The following is a 24,355-nucleotide window of genomic DNA, read 5'->3' as shown; positions in this document are numbered from 1 at the left end:
TCCTGATCATGCAGGAGCCAGTCACCGTCGACGCCCTAGACACGTCCTTACGGATCCATCAGATCCAATAACCTTTGCATTAGATGCCTTCAGCTCTAATACTAGGAGCAGGCTTAGGGACCCCGGTAACCGTACTCGTCGAACTCGACAAAGAGGTCGACGTGCAACCTAACCCATGCATCAGCCCGCTGAGTTTCTCGCCGGATCTTCTCAGCGGGTCGCGATTCCGATCCGGTAGTAGATTCATTCGTGAAACAATTGCTCTTGAGTTGTTAGGTCTCCTTCGGAGGCGCTCGGGCAGTTGTTAGCAAATCCCACCCCTCTTGGCTGAGCCTTTGCTCGCCCACCTGTCCTGGTGAAACTGGAAAGGCCTTCGGGCCACCAGTAAACTTTCAAATAAATTACTCGATAAATATTACTGTTATCATTCATGGTATTGTAAGACAAAAAAATAGTATTTACTAGTGGTCCCCCGGTAGTCGAAATTCGACTATAATTAATTAAAATTATAAGTTTGATTTATAAGTAAGTAAATTATAAGTTATTATGATTCTATTGTCGAACACTTTGTATTTCTATTATCACAGATTTCACCAAGACTACGCTTTAGACAAATATTAATAAAGACAAATCATTATTAATCTATACTCAATTTGACCACAGACTATAAGCAATAAGAAAAGTTTGATAAACAAATAGTATGCATGCGTGTGTGTCAAATACATGGTAGTGTGTGTAATGTATTTTTATTGATTTAATGTGCACATTCTTTATGCATAATTTAAAAAAAATATTAACATTCTGCACTCCTCCTCTATATTCTCTATTTGTGTGGGAAATTAGATACTCCTCCGTCTGCGCAATTTTCGTAAAAAGGGGTACAAAGTTTTTGCTTCACGTATTAATTTAGAGATTAATTCATTGTACGGAAAAACGATCCGAATTTCTGAATTTCATAAAATTAACGTCGCCACCCATCTTGAATCTCGAGGTTGATTGTCTCACTGTCCCTACTGCTATGGAATTGCATAGTAATTAGGCAAATTACAATTTTTTCCGTTTTTATTTTTATTATTTGACATTCTTTCTTCACCGTGGAAGTTATTCGTGAAATTTACGTATTTATAAAAACTAGAGGTCCCGCAGTAGTCGAAATTCGACTATAATTAAATGGAATTGTAAGTTTGTACACTATTATGATTGTATTTTATACTTCTATCATCACAAATTTCGCCAAGACTACACTCAAAAATATTAACAAAGACAAACAATATTTAATCTAAATCAATTTGACAACAGACGTCAAGAACAAAAGTTTGACAATAAATAGTATGCATGCGTGTGTGCGTCAAATACATGGTATGTAGTGTCTGTAATATTTTCTTTATTGATTTAATGTATCTTTTATGCATTATTTAAAAAAAATTTTAGCATTATGCACTTCTTCTCTATATTCTCTATAAGTGTGGAAAGTTTCATACTCCTCCGTCCGCGCAATTTTCGCAAAAAGGGATACAAAGTTTTTGCTTCACGTATTAATATATAAAAATTTATACCTGCCTGTGGAATTTGAATATTAGTATAGTCGTTTGAGAAGAGTATATCGGATGTCTTATCATTCGGGTCACAACGACTTTCTTAATAATAAATACAAAAGCTATTTTTAACTCTAGATTTATTTTCAAATTCAACAAATTTCTTCCATAATTCTTGGAACCCTTTGTTAACAGTAAACGCAATCTTTTATCGAGACATTAAAACCGGATCTGTTTAACATCAATCCGAAAGTGTTAATCCTATCTTAATAAAATCATTTTTAGCTTAATTCTGATACAACGGAATCGCAGCTTTACACAACGGACATAAAGTTGCTATTTTGATATGAGAATCGAGTTCTCGGGGTTAAATCTTTACGATCAACGTAAAAAATGTCATTATTTTTCCGGATCGAAGGAATAAAGGTTTTGGGGGAAAAATGAACAGAACGCTTTTAAGTCTTTTTTAAAATGTTTTTTTTTTTAACGAGATGAATACATTTCCTGGTTATTTAAGTCTTAGGATGTTTGTGAGCAGCTGTTTTGGTTTCTAAGTTGAGAGCTTTTTGGTGACATATATAAGCAGATAAGTTCAGAGTCCAGATGTTAGTCACTATCGGACCTCATAGATTAATATTTTTTTTTATTATTGCCCTTTTAGGCCGACGAGCATACGGCCTACCTGATGGTGAGTGGTTACCGTCGCCTATGGACTTCAGCAATGCCAGGGGCAGAGCCAAGCCGCTGCCTACCGCTTAATACTCTCCACAAGCCTCGTTTGAAGGAGGACATGTCATAGCGCTCGGGAAACACCGTGGAGCTCATTCCATAGTCGGATGGTACGTGGCAAAAAAGACCTCTGGAAACGCACTGTGGATGACCGCAGTGGCTCCAGGTAGTATGGATGAACTCTACACCGGTGGCGGGCGGTGCGATGGTAAATACGAGATGCCGGTATCATCTCGAAAATAAAATAAAATATAAAATATAATATAAAATCTGCGGTCACTTCACACAAACTAGAAGTTGAATATATAGGTATTTACGAATTTACATTATTGAATAATTCAACATCACTAACGTTTTAAATGTTAATTACAAACACTAAACGAGTCCTTGCTGAAAGCTATCTCTTGTGTTATGTACGCAAAACAAACTTACGAGATCAGGTATAAAATTTCCCAAATGCCTTTAAGAAATATTCTGACTTGTCGTAGGCAGCCAAGGCTTACCAATTCAACTGACGCCTCAAATATGCGAAATATATATGTCATCTTAAGCTATTAGTTGAAGTAACAGAAAAAAATGTGTGCTATATACATGCTATGGCATCAAAACTGGCTGGTGTCAATTTGTTATATACGAATGAGGAAAGGTACGGTATTGGGATTTGGGGTATGCTTCTAATTTTACTTGGTTTCGATAAGACTTGAGAATGTTTTCATTTCTTTTTTTTTTGCTTAAAACACAACAAGGGCACAAAAACGAATATAATCTAACTACGTATTTCAAAACGAAGCTGCCTGGAATTTCGGAGGAAAAATTAAAATAATTATTTGCGACAGGCCTTAATACTCCAAGAGAAGGCAAAGCAACACTTTTCTCTATTAACTGCCTTTCTTTGGGACTTCACATTTTTACGATTATTCCGAAAGCACCCAAGGGAAATTCTACTTATAGTGTGTGGTACAAAAATTAATGAATTTACCTTCATTTATTTAATGAATATAAAAGTGAATTAAACAAAAACAACTAGATGTTTTTCGAAAAATTTGTTTGTTTATTTTATATATTTCGGTTCTTACTGGGTTTTTTTTAGAAAGCCTTTTACTTCATTTTCAGGCAAGCTATAAAATGCTTAAGAACATTTATTTTAAATCTGTGACATATTTGCAGAAATGATAATACTCGTAATCGCGCATCAAGGTAACTATTCCGTAAAGATTCTATGTAACGCCAACAATGAGTGTACTACCCGGTCTTTGAAGACTGGGTGAATCGAGGCGGAGGACGCCTCACCTTTCGTCTGGTGCAGGTGCTGACCGGGCACGTGTGCTTTGGGAAGTACCTGTTCGGATAGGAGCTGAGCCGACGACGAGGTGCCACCATTGTGGACACGACCTGGACACGGCGGAGCATACGCTCGCTGTCTGCCCCGCTTAGGAGGTGCAGCGCCGTAACCTGGTCGCAAAGATAGGATCGGACTTGTCGCTGTCTGGCGTCGTGGCGTCGATGTTAGGTGGCGACGAGTACTGGAAGGCTATGCTCGACTTCTGCGAGTGCGCCATCTCACGGAAGGAGGCGGTGGGAGAGTGTGGCAAACCTCTCCTCGCTACGCAGAAATCCGCTGTCGCTGAGCAGGGGTCCGGGACTGGGATTCCATCCGTGACTCGGCCCCCTAAGAGCTTTAGCCTCCACCCGCTTTGTGCGAAGAGGGACCCAGGCGTGGGGCGGCATGCTCGGCACGCCCACCCATAATAGAAAGCCGGGCGATGGTAGGCTGCGTTCCCCCGCCCGCTCTGGGGGAAGGTGCAGCGCGGTGCCTTCAAGGCGGGCTCCCGGCAAGTCGATCGAGGGAACCGGTGGTCGAGTCGTTGGTGGCCGACTGTCTGGCGTCTAGGGGACGGCGGGATGGATGTAATATGCGTCAACCCTGCCCCGCAGTCTCAATAGCCCCGACTGGGCTCCAGCCCGGTCCGGGGTAGGGCGCCGGCTGTGAGCGGCAGGTGTTTTTGTGAGGTTCAAGTGCCACATACCGAGAATACGGTTCTATTTTCACATGTAAAAAAAAACAGTGAGTGTACAAAGTTGCTACTCAATTTCCTGAACAATACTTACAGCAATGAAAAAAAAACCTCACAAATTAATACATGCTCACTAGTTTTTTTTTTTTTCGTTCTAAATATTAACAAATAGTTTCATTTCGTTGAGTTGGGATTTTCTACAGTTGTTAATGGCACTTCAGGGAAACATGTACCATAGATGACGCGCTAGCCTTTGCATATACCTGTCTATAGTTAATGTAACAATTCACTAGTCAACTGAATCAAGCGATACAAGCGCTTTCTTTGCATACTAACTGAGATAAGCGAGTTTTCTGAAAAATAACAATGATTCAGTTAACTAGTGAATTGATTAGCACAATAGTTTAAGTACACAAATTATTATTTTGGATGATTCATTAAGTTATGCTTGCCTTACGAGCTCAAGCTTTAGTAAAAACAGCAACGTCACGAAGCCAAGCCAGAATGGGTTGCTCAACCAAAAAAAAAAACTTTTTTCGTAACCTACAATTTAGCTTCGAAAACAACAGTCATCGAAGATGATGATGCAAAAATTTCGACCGTGATAAGGCTTCACCCGTCGGTTTACAGAAGCCGTACAATTGTTTTACAATTGAGTTGAGCTTGTAAAATTTTTCTCGATTACCTTTTTTTTCTTACGCACACAATGTTTCTTGTTCGAAATAATTGGTAAGGCAGATTGTTGGCCAACCGAAGGTAGTAAGTACCTTCCTACCTATTTCTGCCGAAAAGCACTGATTGATTTGACGGATCTGAGTGCAGATCTCTTTAGATCTCCCTCTCTCTCACTCGAGACTTCTCTCTCTCTTTCTAGACTTCCCTCTCTCTCTAGACCTCCAGATATCCCGAGGTGCGGTTATAAGCTTTGTTATTTAAAACGACCCATATAAGATGATATGATTATTTATGATATGATAGGGTGATGATATGATTATTATTAACCACATTTACCTAAATTATCGCAAAATCTACACATTATTTGTAATTACTCTCACGCCTTAGGCAGTTGATCTTCGATGAAAACTCTCTCATGTCTACCTGCCACCTACAAAATTTCCAATTACCGATTAAACAATCTACTATCGCATACAACACAAGGTATCAAAGAAGCAAAGCTATTAATGTACTCATCATTGATCCTAATCAATGGAAACAATAACTGGTGAAAGTGCGGTGCTGTGCTAGTGGAACTTGGACTAATGGTATAATACTATCCTGACTAATACCGCCATGAAGCAGTCATGCGTTCACATAGTCATCGAGACTTTTGACTTCATTTCTCGAAGTGGTTGCGTTGTCTTTGCAATGTCTACGAACTACGAGATAGTTGATATGACCATAGAAATGAGGCCGTCACTGCAAAAGTGGCCTAAGCTTACCATAGTTACTATGGATATAATGAGGTTTCAATTTACTTTTACACTGCTTCGTTGGCAAAAACAATACGCGCCAAAATAATGTGATTGTTTTGCGTTATCGCGTTCAAGATCACCAGTCAGTTTTTTACTCTTGTGAGTTCAAACGGATAGGTACCACAACCCTGCCTATTTCTGTCGTGAAGCAGTAATGCGTTTCGGCTTGAAGGGCGAGGCAGCCGTTGTACTGTAAAAACTGAAACTTTAGAACGAATATCTCATGGTAAGTGGCGGCATTTACGTTGTAGATGTCTATGGGCTCCGGTGACCGCTTAACATCAGGTGGGCCCTGAACTGGTCCACCCACCTAAGCAATAAAAATAAAAAAGTGAACTTGGGTGTCTTCGTTTTCAGTGATCGTAGCACACCCTGTATATTTTGTTCATGTCAAGCAATGAAGACAATGAAATTGACTCTGTTAGCTTTTTAGGTTCTTATTTCGCCAGTCTCTGTAAAAATAATTTCAAAATTTAAATAATTTAAAACTTTTAAAAACCGAATGAGATCGTTATATATTTTTTTTTGCTAGGAACGAAGACAAATCATAGCCTATTCGTCTGAGTCGGGTTTTCGCTCGTAACTTGCGGCAGACGAGGGTGGGCTTAAATTATAAATCAGGCGGACACAAACACACCTGGGACAGTGGACTTCTCCAGCAATAAAGCTGATGTTTATTTTATCTGAGTTATAACTTTCTCGGTCTCAGTACGAGATTGAGGAAGTCAATCCGTAATCTGACTTTAGATTTCACTGTGTTCGTATTTTAACTTCTAAAAATTTTACGGGAATTTGCAAACTTTATATTGTTAAAAAGGATGTTGTTTACAAAAAGGTACGTTCCCCGAAAAAAAACCTGCAACTTAATTAAACTTTTTGAAAAATCATATCGCAATTGTAACAAAGACCTTTTGTTGGGCTTTTAATAAATTAGAAAGTGCATACAAAGAACTGAGCATTCTTCTATTTTAATTCTGAAAGAAACAATGAAGGTTTTTGTATAGTACTTTCATTTGCCTACGTGAGTTGTTGTTTGCGAAAACGTGCATACATTAATTATTTATTAATAAAACAGTATTTTAGATGATATAAGAATAAAAACTGGTTATGTAGCTATTATTAAGGTACCGTTGACAAAAAATCGAATCGCGCTAACGATTGAAGTAGCTGATGGCTTGACAGAAGATGAACAATGGCGAGATTTAATATTACTACTCTCAGACACAGCCCACTGAGTTTCTCGCCGGATCTTCTCAGTGGGTCGCGTTTCCGATCCGGTGGTAGATTCTGCGAAGCACGGCTCTTGCTAGGGTTCGTGTTAGCATCGTCATCAGGTTTGAGCCCCGTGAGCTCACCTACTAGCCACGGTTACGCTGAAATAGCCTCTAAAGGCTATCAACTTAGGTAGGGAAAAAAAAAAAAAAAAAAAGTTACTTGTATTTGACCGGTCAATTTCACGAATCACATGTATGAACATAAATACCACACGTATTTATATACAAAATTGATTGGAAACAAAACTAATTGACAACAATACTGGCTGTTAATAAAACTTTAGGTGAGATGACGTAGACGTAGATGTCAGCGTAACCCTATCTTGTAGGTGGGCTCTCAAACCGGGAGGCGTTGCTAGCACTGGCCCTAGCAAGAGCAGTGCTTCGCAGAATCTACCACCGGACCTGAAACGCGACCCACTGAGAAGATCTGGCGAGAAACTCAGTGGGGTTACTTGTATAAGTACAAATACACGTACGCTACACAATATTTACAAGATAATTTTGCATTTACATAGCATCCGAACCGCAATATTGGAAACATCCGCTTACAGAGAAATAACGCCGGCTTGGTGCAACACAATGCCCTTCTTAGATGTTCCCTTTTTTTAAATTATTATTACATAGATGGGTGGACGAGCTTACAGCCCACCTGGTGTTAAGTGGTTACTGGAGCCCATAGACATCTACAACGTAAATGCGCCACCCATCTTGAGGTATAATTTTTAAGGTCTCAGTATAGTTACAACAGCTGCCCCACCCGTCAAACCGAAAGGCATTACTGCTTCACGGCAGAAATAGGCAGAGTGGTGGTACCTACCCGTGCAGACTCACAAGAAGTCCTACCACCAGTAAAATTATTATCAAGCCTTTGTTTAGACTGACGTAAATTGAAATACATGATCAGCGTATCTATCTATACAGCATGTATCGTATCCATCCATTTCAATTCTGACGTGTTGTTGGCGTTTCTTGACCAGATCCTCCATTAATATTCTTTATATCATCTATCTTCCACTAAAATAATCATACTTACAGTCAAATACAAACCGTATTTGTAAATATCGATGTTTTTCGAAATAGTCAATCAAAAAATGTCACGTTCCCAAACCGAATTTGGACAAATAAATGTGACCGGCACATGTTTCCATTCCTAATAATTGACGGTAAGAAGGCCAATCAAAATTGAGTAACGCCATGCGCCTTAAACCTAAGGTTCATTGACATCAGGTTGCGTGATAGGTCGCCTTCGCAGTTCATTAATATACCTACAACTAAAATTATTATGTGGGGGGAAATCAATTTTGTGTACACAACAAAATATACTTTATTACGAAGATAAATTAAGTACAAAATCAATAATTGATTGATAGAAGCGATTAATGTTATATTTTTTTATAAATCAAATCACTTTTAGTTGATTTTATAAGAATAAATGTTTTTTTTGTTATTCTCAAAATCTTATGTTACTTCTTCAGGAGTTGCTGTAGCTTAAAGGATGACAATGCTGGTGTTAAAATCCCATGTGTGAATGTTATAGCTTATGCAATATCCATTTAGCTATTATATTTTTTTTTCCCAGTTATTTTGTTATTAATGATAATTTCTCTAAATATTTTTCGTATAACCCAATAATTCAGATGGTCTCGCGGTTTCAAGGCATTTAGATCATTGCCCTTGTCATGAGCTCCTATAACATCTTTACTTAAAAAGCAAACAAAAAATATTGCACTGCAATAAAATCTAGAATTTTTAGAATAGTCACATTAAAAAAATATTTAGTATCTTTATTAATACAATACCTTTATTATAAGCCCTATGTTTTTAGTAAATTAAAACAAAAGAAATTGGACAGAAAATATTTGATTCTCTTTCTCAAGTTGATGGAGCTAATGTAGTCGTAATTTGAATAGGTCATCGAGTTTTAATTGGACAGCCTGAATGAACTTTCTAGAACTTACCTTCGGCTAAACGAAGACTTCAATGTTAAAGGTCCACGAAATAATTGTAAGGTTTTAAAAAATATCATTAATTCATTTAGTGTTATGGTCAACTTAAATTCGGTCTTTCAACTTAAGGCCTGAGGCACTGAACTTTTTTACTGGTGGTGGGACGTCGTGTTAGCTCAGACCACAACTATGTTCTGCCGTGAAGGAATATTACAATTTTAAAGGTGGTACAGTCATTTTACTGTAGAAATGAGGCTTAGATCAAATGTTTCAAGGTGGGTGGAGGTATTTACGTTGTTAACGTCTATGGATCTAGGTGACCAGTTATCACCAGAAGAGCTGATATTTGTCCATCCTTTAAAATTAAAAGATACTAAATTCAAGACTTCATTGCAATGGAATTTAATCAGGCCTTATAGACTTAAGTGCATTATTTGACATACGTGGTTCGGATATTGGGAGAACGCTGGTTCATACCGGTACAGACATCTACAGAGGCCTTCGATATCGTCGCTCCGCTAACCCCGACTCACTATCCGCTAAATATCGCGCATCGCCCGGATATACTCGACATAGCGTTATTAAAAAACGTAACTCTGCGCTTACACTCGATCGAAGTAGTTTCAGAGTTAGATTCAGACCACCGTCCCGTCGTTATGAAGCTCGGTCGCGCTCCCGATTCCGTTCCCGTCACGAGGACTGTGGTGGATTGGCACACGCTGGGCATCAGCCTGGCTGAATCTGATCCACCATCGCTCCCGTTTAACCCGGACTCTATCCCGTCTCCTCAGGATACCGCTGAAGCCATAGACATCTTAACGTCACACATCACCTCGACATTAGATAGGTCATCGAAACAAGTTGTAGCGGAGGACTTCCTTCACCGCTTCAAATTGTCCGACGATATTAGGGAACTTCTTAGAGCTAAGAACGCCTCGATACGCGCCTACGACAGGTATCCTACCGCGGAAAATCGTATTCGAATGCGTGCCCTACAACGCGACGTAAAGTCTCGCATCGCCGAAGTCCGAGATGCCAGATGGTCTGATTTCTTAGAAGGACTCGCGCCCTCCCAAAGGTCTTACTACCGCTTAGCTCGTACTCTCAAATCGGATACGGTAGTAACTATGCCCCCCCTCGTAGGCCCCTCAGGCCGACTCGCGGCGTTCGATGATGACGAAAAAGCAGAGCTGCTGGCCGATACATTGCAAACCCAGTGCACGCCCAGCACTCAATCCGTGGACCCTGTTCATGTAGAATTAGTAGACAGTGAGGTAGAACGCAGAGCCTCCTTGCCACCCTCTGATGCGTTACCACCCGTCACCCCGATGGAAGTTAAAGACTTGATCAAAGACCTACGTCCTCGCAAGGCTCCCGGTTCCGACGGTATATCCAACCGCGTTATTAAACTTCTACCCATCCAACTCATCGTGATGTTGGCATCTATTTTCAATGCCGCTATGGCGAACTGTATCTTTCCCGCGGTGTGGAAAGAAGCGGACGTTATCGGCATACACAAACCCGGTAAACCAAAAAATAATCCGACGAGTTACCGCCCGATTAGCCTCCTCATGTCTCTGGGCAAACTGTATGAGCGTCTGCTCTACAAACGCCTCAGAGACTTCGTCTCATCAAAGGGCATTCTCATCGATGAACAATTCGGATTCCGTACAAATCACTCATGCGTTCAACAGGTGCACCGCCTCACGGAGCACATTCTTGTGGGGCTTAATCGACCAAAACCGTTATACACGGGAGCTCTCTTCTTCGACGTCGCAAAAGCGTTCGACAAAGTCTGGCACAATGGTTTGATTTTCAAACTATTCAACATGGGCGTGCCGGATAGTCTCGTGCTCATCATACGGGACTTCTTGTCGAACCGCTCTTTTCGATATCGAGTCGAGGGAACCCGCTCCTCCCCACGACCTCTCACAGCTGGAGTCCCGCAAGGCTCTGTCCTCTCACCCCTCCTATTTAGCTTATTCGTCAACGATATTCCCCGGTCGCCGCCGACCCATTTAGCTTTATTCGCCGACGACACGACTGTTTACTATTCTAGTAGAAATAAGTCCCTAATCGCGAAGAAACTTCAGAGCGCAGCCCTAGCCCTAGGACAGTGGTTCCGAAAATGGCGCATAGACATCAACCCAGCGAAAAGTACTGCGGTGCTATTTCAGAGGGGAAGCTCCACACGGATTTCCTCCCGGATTAGGAGGAGGAATCTCACACCCCCGATTACTCTCTTTAGACAACCCATACCCTGGGCCAGGAAGGTCAAGTACCTGGGCGTTACCCTGGATGCATCGATGACATTCCGCCCGCATATAAAATCAGTCCGTGACCGTGCCGCGTTTATTCTCGGTAGACTCTACCCCATGATCTGTAAGCGGAGTAAAATGTCCCTTCGGAACAAGGTGACACTTTACAAAACTTGCATAAGGCCCGTCATGACTTACGCGAGTGTGGTGTTCGCTCACGCGGCCCGCACACACATAGACACCCTCCAATCCCTACAATCCCGCTTTTGCAGGTTAGCTGTCGGGGCTCCGTGGTTCGTGAGGAACGTTGACCTACACGACGACCTGGGCCTCGAATCAATTCGGAAATACATGAAGTCAGCGTCGGAACGATACTTCGATAAGGCTATGCGTCATGATAATCGCCTTATCGTTGCCGCCGCTGACTACTCCCCGAATCCTGATCATGCAGGAGCCAGTCACCGTCGACGCCCTAGACACGTCCTTACGGATCCATCAGATCCAATAACCTTTGCATTAGATGCCTTCAGCTCTAATACTAGGGGCAGGCTTAGGGACCCCGGTAACCGTACTCGTCGAACTCGACAAAGAGGTCGACGTGCAACCTAATCCATGCATCAGCCCGCTGAGTTTATCGCCGGATCTTCTCAGCGGGTCGCGATTCCGATCCGGTAGTAGATTCATTCGCGAAACAATTGCTCTTGAGTTGTTAGGTCTCCTTCGGAGGCGCTCGGGCAGTTGTTAGCAAATCCCACCCCTCTTGGCTGAGCCTTTGCTCGCCCACCTGTCCTGGTGAAACTGGAAAGGCCTTCGGGCCACCAGTAAACTTTCAATCATAAAAAAAAAAAAAAAAAAAAAAAAAAAAAAAAAACATCTACAGAGACTCAACAAAGAAAATCTTCTTCTTATATCCCACCACCTTATCCACTTTATCCCACTAGGTGGGGTCGGCACCGCATTTTTTTCTATTCCATTCCTTCTATCAGTCGTCATCTCAACACTCACTCCTCTCTCTCTCATATCGTCATTCACACACTCCATCCATGTCTTCTTCGGTCGACCTATTTCCCCTCTAACTTGCACTACAATTTCCATACATCTTCTAATCCCATGCATCTTCTCTCTACGCGTCACATGTCCATACTACGCTAACCGTCCGCTCTTTAATTAGTTAATTACCGGGGCTACTTTTACACTTCCTCTGATATACTCATTCCTTATCTTGTCCATTCTTGTCACTCCACATATCCATCTCAACGTTCGCATCTCTGCCGCATGCACTCCACTTTCATGCTTCACTCAATAACAAACAATAAGAACACTAAAACCGATGCATCTAAACTAGTATCTTTATAGTAAATCTCATTAAATCTAAATAGTAGCTAAAATAGTATCTTCGGATCAATTTATCAACAGCTATAATTTTTTTATAAATTTTCCCTTTATTTATATACCTAGGTCTAGATAAACGGTTATTGTAGCGCGTTCGTGTAAATATGTTAATACCGCCTTCAATCATAGCACATAAAGTAAAAATCTCAATATATTCAAAAATAAACACAAGATTAAACTAAAATGAGACTTGAAAATCGAATCTAGGTTTTGTTAAATTAAAAACATAGTATAACATTATCAAAACTATTTTTAAGGCTTAGATTCGCGTTTGTTATTGTCCTTAGACGATACTTTTACGTAAACAAAAACATTCGTATTAATACAAAATTCAGAGTACATTCCACTGTTTTTTTTATTTCCTTCCCCCATTGGCTCTCAAGACTTTCTTGACATAAGACGGAGGACAAAGCGTGTCAGCTTAAAAGCTTTTATAGACACAATGCGACAGAAGCACCACGACAATTTTAATTTATACACAGTCTATGTGAATTGCATGGAATACTTTAGACTCAATTACAGAAAACACCGGTGATTAGTGTTGCATAAAATTTTACACGAATCCTTTTAAAGTACCACCAAAGATTACCATGCATTCAATAAATAATATAAATTAATTATTATAACTATTTTATTATAATAATAATTTAATATAAACTTTATTGCACCTACCACTATTTACTCTACATTACCTTTGGTTGACTGGTAGAGAATGCCTTAGACATTAAGTCTGCCAATGTAAATTTTACATGAAGTGTAACAAAAAAATAAAAAAGTATATGTATTTGACATAATAGAGACTCAAATGAAAATTACGTACATGTCCTGACTATCTCTGGATGCTCTTGCCATATTTCAGTGTTTCTAAATGCCTATTATTTGTTCTTCAAACGATGTACTAATAATTATTTGTCAATTATCGCTTACAATGCTGTGTGGTGCTGACGGCAACCCCTTGCCATAACTTGGACCATTTAACTCATTTGCCAATAATGACAAAAGTCTGATTTGAAGGTGATATATCCTGTGCAGAGTGTTAAGGAACTCTGATAACTATTAAATTTCATGCCAGTTGAGTCGTGAGCTCTTTCACCTAAACAAACGCTACTAATTATACGTTAACAGTATTATAGTAAAACTAAACCAGAAGTGATAACGGCCACTCTACAGTACATACAGAAACAGGCTATTCAGATCATCGATAGTCCCGTTCTCGCGGATCGCTTGGAACCTTTGGGTCTACGGAGGAACTTCGGTTCTCCCTGTGTTTTGTACCGTTTGTTCCATGGGAAATGCTCTGAGGAATTATTCGAGATGATCCCCTCATCTCCTTTTTTTCATCGCACCTCCCGCCATCGGAGCAGAGTTCGTCCATATTATCTGGAACCGCTGCGTTCATCGACATTGCGCTTCCAAAGATTTTTCTGCCACGTACCATCCGGCTTTATAACACGTTCTTCTTCAAACGAGGCTTGCAGGGAGTAATCAACGGCAGCGGCTTGGCTCTATCACTGGTATTGCTGACGCCATAAACGACGGTAACCGCTTACCATCAGGCGGGCCACATACTCGTCTACCTGCAAAGGCAATAAAAAAATGTAATGGAATAAGTAAGCCCCTTACTAAGGCTTCATTATTAATGCCCGCCTATTTCTGCCGTGTTGCAGTAATGCGTTTCGGTTTGAAGGATGGGGAATCCGTTGTATCTATACTTGAAACCTTAGAACTTATATGTCAAGGTGGTTGGCGCAATTACGTCGTAGATGTCTATGGGCTCCAGTAACCACTTAACACCAGGTGGGCTGTGAGCTCGTCCAGGCATCTAATCAATAAAAAAAAATTGCTTACTAATGAACCTACTAATGTATGTATCAATAGGTATATTGAAAATAACCAACACGACATTAAACCGTAAAACAGTTTTAGTATTGTTTAATTATTAATGTACATTTAGTAAGCAGTTTTATCACGTGATGCTGGCGAATGAATTGTATTTTAAAACATTCTTCTTCTTCTGAGTCGGTCTCTTCACTGCTGAAGGTCGTGTTTAATTTGAAATGTCAACCACTCGATGCACTACGCTTCCCCACGTCTTCCTGTCCTCGGCGGTCTTTATAGCCTCGGTTATTGGCAGGCCAGTGAGTGTCTTTACCAGATCAGACCAGTGGATAGGTGAGCGTCCGCGTGATCTTCTTCCGTCAGCCTGACCAACTACCATCAGCTTCTCTAAGTTATAGGGGCCTCTACGAGCGATGTTTAAAACATTAGCAACACCGAAAATCATCTTTAAACGAAAACAGCCTCCCGTTTTAATAAGGCGCCCTACGTCTGTATAAGCCCTTATATAATTCTCACAATAGACTTTATTTATACAATTTCCAAACAATTTATTGCCTCTTCACTCTGTGTACTGTTTAATTGAATTTTAAGACGTCATTCTCGTAAATAAACAATTTTATTGTCCACCTTGGACGGTCGATTTTATGAGATTTCAGAATCTTAATTTCCTTTGTATGTTTATGCAAATTAATTCGTTTTAAAAGAACATTAAATAGCGTCCGGCTTTCGGATATTCAAACGACAAAATAACACTTTTTGGTGTGTGTGTGAATTTCGATTCACCTTGGGATTCTTACTGGCGGTAGCACACTTCTTGTGAGTCCGCACGGGTAGGTACAACCGCCCTGTCATTTCTGCTTTTGGTGCCTGCCTTAGGGGCTATTTCAGCGTAACCGTGGTTAGTAGGTGAGCTCACGGGGCTCAAACCTGATGACGTTGCTAGCACGAACCCTAGCAAGAGCCGTGCTTCGCAGAATCTACCACCGGATCGGAAACGCGACCCACTGAGAAGATCCGGCGAGAAACTCAGTGGGCTGTGTCTGAGAGTTAATTTACTCGTCGAGCCCTTCGTCGCAAGCGACGGGTTTGACGAGAACGGTGACCGGGCGTTGACGTTTCTGCCGTGAAGCAGTAATGCGTTTTGGTTTGAAGGGTGGGGCAGCCGTTTTAACTATACTTGAAACCTTAGAACTTAAAATATCTCAAGGTGGGTGGCGCATTTACGTTGTAGATATCTATGAGCTTCAGTAACCACTTAACACCAGGCGGGCTGTGAGGTCGTCCACCCATAAAAGCAATAAAAAAAAAAGATAAAGCCTTCACTCAACCTCAGACATGAGTTGTCCCATGTGTTTTTTTTAATATTTTACTTTCTTAAAGCGTACGTGAATAAATCAGTTCGAGATCTAGTGTTTATCAGATCACATAGACGTCATTAAGTAAATAGGTGACCACCGCCACGCACTCGAAAAAAAATTCGTTCTCCCACTTGTATTATATAACAGCACCCTTCGAACCAGAAGCCATGATTGCTTCGTTCTAGTACTTGGCTTGATGGTACCTTCCCGTACAAGCATACAATACATATTAACACTAATCATTGCTCTTCATAAAACACCTTTTAATCTCATACCGTATATCGTAGTAACTGGTGGTGATGCTACGTACATGTTTACTTAGATAAATTAGTATAGTTCAAAGGATTTGAAGCTTGGTACAGTCATATTGTTCGTTTAAAGAAACACCCACTCAGAATATCAAGGGGACCCGAATCTAATGGTAGATTCATTATGGTGGCAGATGTTACCAAAATTCTCTCGAACTGAGCCCTGTGTGCTCACCCAACAGTCAAGGAGCAACCAGAATAGCTTACTGGTAGTTAGGTAGGCAAATCAAAAATAAATACTAGTACAACGCTCAGAAACTAATTCAAGCTCATAATTGATATATCCAGAGGTCGGAGCAGAAAAAGATGGAGTGACCAAGTGTCCGAGTATCTGGACATGTGACTGAGCCACGCACTTCACTGTGCCACTGACCAACATAAGTGGCTACAAATTACAAAAAAAGGTCACAGGCGGACGCATCACGATGCGCAGCAATGAGCGATCGACTGAAGGAGGAGGAGGATATTATCGTATTTTCTAAAAAAAATTATAGTCGTCATTACATTTATACTTTGTCATTATGTCAACATCAACTGGGTTAACTGGTTGGTATACATGAATATGCTGTGATCTCAGAGTCTCTTTAATGTATTTAACATGTTTTGTCCAAATACGATTCTGCATAAAACACATTCATTACTTGATTCGCCATATAAATTAATTGGGAATGCTGTCTCGAAATTTTGCACTAGGAATTCTGCTTTTCATCTCTTTGGCTTACTACGAGCGCAGTGCTCATTTCAAAGATTATTTTTAGTTAAATTAATAGAAAATTTTCGTCCTATCCGTACGATTTCTGCGGTTTTACTGTTCCACGTTAAAGGTAATTCCTATGAACAATCCTATTTTGCACAACAATGGCCTCTTTAACTGGATCGGAGGTGAACCACTTAAATAAATTAAGCAGAACAGCACTGAGTTACGGCTTTGCCAAAATCGACTATATCAGTACAAAATAGAACACAAAAAAGAGTGACAGAGTGTATGACTTGTAGTCTTAAAAAATTTATTCATTTAAAACAACATTATTCTATTTTCCGACTGCGGAAAACCAGTGAGACAATCAATTACTGTGCCCGAAAGGTGAAACAGAAAGCAGTTTTTTTTTAAATCGGGTAATTTTTAATTTTGAGCAACTTGTCTAACTGACGATAATGTGTAGTGAAATGTCCAAAGGTCTCATTTAAGTTGGAAAAATATATTACTTAGTTCAAATAAATTACTAAATGTAACTTAATCAAAAGTGGATCATAAAGACATCAATAGAAGAAAAACGTTTGATTTAAAGAAACCTATGCTATTACTAAAGGTACTTGCTTTACTTACGGTTTCTGAGAATAAGTTTGTCAGACAGCTAATCGTAAATAAGCAAAAATATTATTTGACTGTTTAAAAAATTGGCAGATTTTTTTCAAATCTGATTAACTTTACTATAATAAAATAATTTTATTAACTTAATACTTTTGCTACCACCATTACACCATAAGGTACCGACTAATTTATTTGTGTCTCTCTCTATGGAAACCAAACCTACTATCACATCATATGAGATGCCCTTTTAAGACCATTTTCGTTACAATCAAAATCATAACGACCTTTATAACATACTAGAGGTCCCGCAGTAGTCGAAATTCGACTATAATTAATTAGAATTGTAAGTTTGTACACTATTATGATTGTATTTTATACTTCTATAATCACAAATTTCGCCAAGGCCACACTATAAAAAATATTAATAAAGACAAACAATATTTAATCTATTCTCAATTTGACCACAGACGTCAAGAATAAAAGTTTGACAATAAATAGTATGCATGCGTGTGTGCGTCAAATACATGGTATGTAGTGTGTGTAGTGTTTTCTTTATTGATTTAATGTATATTTTATGCATTATTAAAAAAAAATATTAGCATTGTGTACTTCTTCTCTATATTCTCTATAAGTGTGGAATATTTCATACTCCTCCGTTCGCGCAATTTTCGTAAAAAGGGATACAAAGTTTTTGCTTCACGTATTAATATAACATATAACCAAGCAAACACAAAGTAACATCAATTGTTTACCAATCACTGTCGCTTATGTTCACATATATACATTGCTCGATACGTCAATCTCACTTAACGACAAATCGACGAAGCGAAATCTCCAAGTTATAAGCGAAAGCGGAATTTAGAGGAAAATTAAAAAAACGCTATGTTGCTTAATCCTATGATATTATTTTGTTTATCAGTTCATTTAACTTTATGAGATTTGTTGCAACGAAATTCATGAATGGCTTAAGTTCGCCTTAATACTATTAATATTATAATATTGTTCCTCTACTCGAGCTCTAGGCTCGGTTTACTGAGCTCCCGCCCCTAGACCCTCAGGGAAAGGGTGACTCAGTTTCCCCTCCTACGAAGACCGTATCTCCCAAGACTTTCGTGATGATGGTGACCGTGTGTATGGCAGCTTGTTTCTGCGTGATGTGTGGGTTGATGTTTGCATCTATTTATCTATGTATTTCTGTAGGCTTTTGGTCATTACTCCGGTTGCACCTATTACTATTGATACTGATTCTGTGTGTGTTTTCCATGATCTGGTTATTTCGGTTTTGAGTGCATGGTATTTACTTAGCTTTTCTATTTCTTTTGCTCCTATATTGTAGTCTGAGGGAACTGTTACATCTATAAGGTATGTTTTGTTGTCGGTTTTGTTTATATAAATAATGTCTGGTCTATTGTGTACTATTGTAACTATTATATATTGAATACATAATATTATATTATACAGATAATTTAATACATGATATTCCTACTATACATTATTCTGATAATTAACAAAACAAAATAATTATAAAACTCCCCTTTTCTTGACTTAGACCACATCCAAGTCTAGTGGTCCAAGCAACCCGTTTCGAGTACCCATTTGTCCATCAAACTGACCGTCCGGAGTGGCGGTCGAGGACCACGTTTTGTTTAGTCCGACCGAGGGTGGAACTCGTTGAGGAACTGTTAGGGTCGTTGCATTTTATGGCTTAATTACTGCTAATAGAAGCAGTAGTTTTGTGGTCAATGAACTCGGGGCCAAGTGTTATGTTGCTTATATTTGTAAGAGCAGGGGATGTTTAGAAGCCTCTCCAATCTTTAGCTCTGATATCAGTCTATGTTATTCGAATTAAATCGTTATAATAATAAGATCAGTTATTATTCAGATGATAATAGTAAAAGATAATTTTCTGCATGATTAGCTGTATAGACATTTAGTTTCTTAGCAAAATAATAATAATAAATAATAAATATTTACTAACAATCACACCACGTTAATTGGTCCCGTGATAAGTTCGTAAAGAACTTGTGTTACAGGTACCAGATAACGGAAATAAATGTAAGATTTTTATTATACACATTCATATATTTTAAGATACATCCATAACCCTGGAAAAGACATTTATATTTATCATACAAATACCTTCCCTTGGCGGGATTCGAACCCGCGACCCCCTTGTGTAGTCAGCATGTCACTTACCACTACACCAGACGGCCGTTAACTTGTCTGTCTAGCAAAAGTTACTAACTTGTCTGATTATGAAAAAAATATACATTCTGGCTTGAAAGTGGTACAATAATTCCATTCAGGACATCTTAGCTAATAAAAAAAATCGGTGGTCTCTAAAGTCGGTTTACTGACGATAGTTGAACGATAGATATTTTGTATGGATATAGAGAAGGAGGTAAATGGAAATCACTATTGAATTTATCGTGACGCTTCAATTTGTCTCATGACGTTTTCAATGTACAAATTAGACTCGAATTGACGGCGTTGCATGATCGCGTCTTTGTTGTCGTCAAATAATTATTGGAGAAATTTATTGCCAGTTTAGCCACGTGATCGTGGAACGCCTCAGAGCGAGGTAACGCCGCATGAGTCATGTTTTTTCGTGCGTGCAGCCGGCTCCATCGAATTGTAAGACGTTGTCACGTCAAATACGGTACTTATTTCTACTACCGCCCTGACTTCAAGCCCTGTAATAAGTTACCGTTGGGCTGGTATGTGATTGGATGTTCTAGAATTTTCGAGTACTTGATAGCCTACTAGTAAATTGATTAAATGATAAATTCCTTAATATCGGTTCTGATTAAACAGCGTAAGCTCTCAGTTTTAATCTATAACATTATATTTTCCTTTAAATCGATTATACTGGAAAAAACCCGTCAACTCTTACATTATTGTTTGTCTTACAAGTCTTAAATAAAAATAAAAATAAAACCTCGTATTAAAAAGATTACCAACAGAAGTTGTTTCAAGCGGGATTCTTAACAAGAAACTTCAATTCGAGGGTTCTATTTAAGATCAGTGGTCTCAGCCGGCCGGTGTTTGCAGACTGTAGATTACTTTGTATTTGTACTGGACCCGGTTGCCTCAAAGGCGCAGTTTACAAAACACTAATTAACTTTTTGAAGTAAGGCTAACTGGTAGGGGTCAGTTTGTTAGCTTTTAAGCTGTAGTTCTGAGACGACGTCCTTCAGGATTTAAGATAGGATTCAGTGATGTGCACTCGTGACATGCAGTGTTTTGTACTAAATGTGGGAATGAATGTTTTTAATCAAATTATGTCAAAGGATTTGATATAGTGACAGTCAGTGACAGATTTGTTCAACATAATGTATCAAATTGTCTGGTAGTAAAGCACATCGTAAACTTATAGGCGTAGATTTTACCATTCTGTCTATTCTTCATACCTTGTCACTTCGAGTTTGATCGAGTTTGAGCTATGTTGTAGCTGTACACAATAAAATTGGGACCTCCAACTCAAGATTGGAGGTGGAATTCACATTATGAATTCTTCGGTGCTAGGTGAGCTCTTTCATATATGTAATTATTAAAGGTGCTTCAATATCCCTTCTTCAAAATACCCATCTTGAATTTTGTTGGAAGATTAACAGGAAATTGCTCTCAATTTCTTGTCAGTCCTACCACTAGACGTTGAATATACCCTCCCACGAATACCTTAGACAAAGGCGTTTAGGATTTGACAGATATTAAAGGTGTCGATCATCATCATCATCATCATCATCATCATCTGATCAACAAAAAGTTATAACCATTCAGTGTCTAAAAATCGTGAGCAAACTTTGTCAAAAGACCGACAAACCAACTAAACTTCCCAACATCTCCGACAAATCAGATTCAGACATTGCAAAACAAAACAGCGCACGATTCAGTCAAACAAGAAATGGAATATTTATATCGGGAACCGTCAAAGAGTCTTGGTCGCTTATTTTAAATCTGTCTCCTTTATAAATAAAAGAAAACTCGCCTGTGTAGATGTTGACTTAAACCGCTTTTTCTCTTAAATATACTTATACTATTGCTAAGGTTAAGAAACGGCAAAACCGAGTTTCCCTTTGTGGTTATCTATTTTCTTTACTTTATTCCTGTTCTTTGTGACAAGTTTTCATTTCTGTGAATATAATGATGGGGTTGTTTTGATTTGTATCATTGTTTTTACAAAGTGTTTACTTTAAGGATACGCATTGCTTTTATTTCATTATTTTAGCCTTCTTTTCCTGTTTTTCTACGCAGTTAATTGTTGAGTGACAAAAGTTTAAAATATAATTCATTTTTTTTTAATTCCGATTTTACGGTACATCTGATGGTAAGTGATTACCGTCGCCCATGGACTTCAGCAATGCCAAGGGCGAAACCAAGCCGCTGCCTACCGAAAATTACCAATACCTCTTAAAAGCCTAGTTTTCTCGAATGTGTTTTTCCGACATTTATATGCTATGGAGCTAATAAAACAAGAGATTTTTTTTGGAACGGTAGCGTAAGATTGCCTTGCAACCTAAAGGGGACAGATGGCTAACGATGGTGGTAAAACCATTCAAATACAGGAACAATCAACATAATATGAACCATATATCCTTTTTCAAAGGAGGTGTGTGGAGACTCCTTAGCAGTGGGCCATATGCTCATTTGCCTACAGTGGCAATAAAAACCTCAGATTACAGAAATCTCATTTATTATTATTATTATTGCTTAGATGGGTCGACGAGCTCACGGCCCACCTGATGTTAATTGGTTACCGGAGCCCATAAACATCTACAACGTACATACCGCCACCTACCTTAAGATATGAGTTCTAAGGTCTTAGTATAGTTACAACGGCTGCCCCACTCATCAAACCGAAACGCATTACTGCATTTATGGATGAAACGCATTTATGAATGAAATGATATATTAAAATGCCCAATACAAATGCGTTGGAATAACAAATGATAGTATGTTGGATTCAATTTATATTTTCTTCTGCAGATTATGTAAAGAAAAATGGACAGCAAAACATTAATAGCTGCTTACGAAGAATGGACTTCATGTAATCCTGTAAAATGAATTTAAGCAGCTTCGCCCTCTACATCACCAGCCTGTTGTGGCTTAATCTGACAGATGCTAAAATCGGTATGTAAACATTTCGATTATAAAAATCATTATATCGGTATAGTTGCTGAAGATAAAAGAAGGAAAATCAAATGAAACAATATTCATTGAATAAGGTACCCATTAAAATTTTTCCACTGTAACGCAGCGTTCCGTTTCGCGGGGCAACAGTAGCCAAAGGGAATGTGACTCAGGTCCGTGTCGCGACGACCCACCCCGCGCTACCCGCGCCCGCGCATCTGTTGCATCATTCGCACCCCCGTTAGTGCGCGCCAGACTTTGAAGCGGAATACACGCGTCCCCGGTCGATACCGGAACTGACAACCCGAGAGTCTCATGCCAGTCGGGCACCTTTTTTTTTTTTATTTTTTGCAATTTCATGGATGGTGTTCTTACGTGTAGCATTGGTTTGCGCACGTTTAAGAACAAGATAGACTACCATAGCCATATTAGAGCGCATAAGAGAAGCGGCAATTCGCTTTTAACTTATTAAACAATGTCCATCTTCAAACGAGGCTTGTGGAGAGTATTAAGCGGTAGGCAGCGGCTTGGCTCTGCCCCTGGCATTGCTGAAGTCCATGGGCGACGGTAACCACTCACCATCAGGTGGGCCGTATGCTCGTCTGCCTACAAGGGCAAAAAAAAAAAAAACAGTAAATCTTGGTCGCCGTGATTGAAACCGGAGTGGGACCATAATGATGAAAAATGTTCAATGTCGTTTTCGTAAGTATATATTTCGTGAAAGAGCGTGCGTTTTTGGGACATGATTATTTAATTGTTACCGTCATTGACATGACCGCTTTTCTTATTTACGAAGGTGATAAATATTCAACGGTAGGCAGCGTCTTGAGTACGGGCTTTACTGGCGTTTTTTTATTGCCCTTGTAGGCAGACAAGCATACGGCCCACCTGATGGTGAGTGGTTACCGTCGCCCATGGACTTTAGCAATGCCAGGGGCAGAGCCAAGCCGCTACCTACCGGCGACCGACTGTACAGAGACATTTGAAAAAGCGTATCTAAAAATTTTGAAAGTATGTGACTCAAGTAAATTGGATTTGGAATTTATATTTATAGATCTTTAATAACAGTAGATACAGTCATGTGAAGTAAAGAGGATCACGATAACTTCAACAAACCAGTTCATCCAAAATTGTGTACTTAGAATACAACTTTACTATTTATATTACTTGAGAATATATGTTTCATAGAACTTAATCGTCTTAGTCGTATCTTGTTTTACGTATGACAAACATCTGACTGCAAATACGGTATCCGTTTAATCCAAGCTTTGCAGGATTGTAGACGCGAAAGGGTCAGTTTCCTTTGAGTCCGAACCAAGATTAACTACGTTAATTGTAATTAATCCGTTTATTTTTGTTCCAAATTGAATCTCTGGCAACGTCGTAGGGTTACAAAAACTTGGGCATGCTAATTTAAATCTTTGAACGTAATTAGTTTTTTTTTTTTTACCAAAGTCATTTTGGCAGTATCTAATAATTTCCACACGTGAACAATTCACGAAATAGAAGTGGCCAAAATGCCTTGTTTTTTTAAATATTAATTTTTATGGTTTTTGTTGTGATTTAAATTTCTTAAATGTAATCACTTTTTGAAAATCTACCTGTCATTCATTAAGATATATCTATAGCTAGGGCTAAATCTAAATTCGCGTTCAGTTTATTTTACAACGTAGATAATTGGTTTCGTAAATTGATCCCCTAGAGATTTTCACAAGCTTTGGGTCTATTAACGTATCTTGGGTATTTATTAAATACATAATGTAATTCCTCTCAGAAACCTAACG

The 24,355-nt window shown here is 39.2% G+C and overlaps 1 protein-coding gene across 1 annotated transcript in view; it reads left to right on the top strand.

Moving 5' to 3' along the window:
- LOC101737031 (acid sphingomyelinase-like phosphodiesterase 3a) overlaps positions 1-24,355 on the top strand; it is a 72,163-nt gene that overhangs the window by 37,159 nt on the left and 10,649 nt on the right. Inside the window, exon 2 of the mRNA XM_038012978.2 lies at positions 22,428-22,571. Coding sequence (XP_037868906.1) covers positions 22,502-22,571 — 70 coding nt within the window. The 5' untranslated portion in view covers positions 22,428-22,501. The remainder of the gene's footprint in view (positions 1-22,427; positions 22,572-24,355) is intronic.

The sequence above is a fragment of the Bombyx mori genome, chromosome 9 (genome assembly GCF_030269925.1).
Source record: "Bombyx mori chromosome 9, ASM3026992v2".
Lineage (NCBI taxonomy): Eukaryota > Metazoa > Arthropoda > Insecta > Lepidoptera > Bombycidae > Bombyx > Bombyx mori.
Note: the sequence above shows the minus strand (reverse complement) of the source record. Positions and strands in the feature narration are given on the sequence as shown.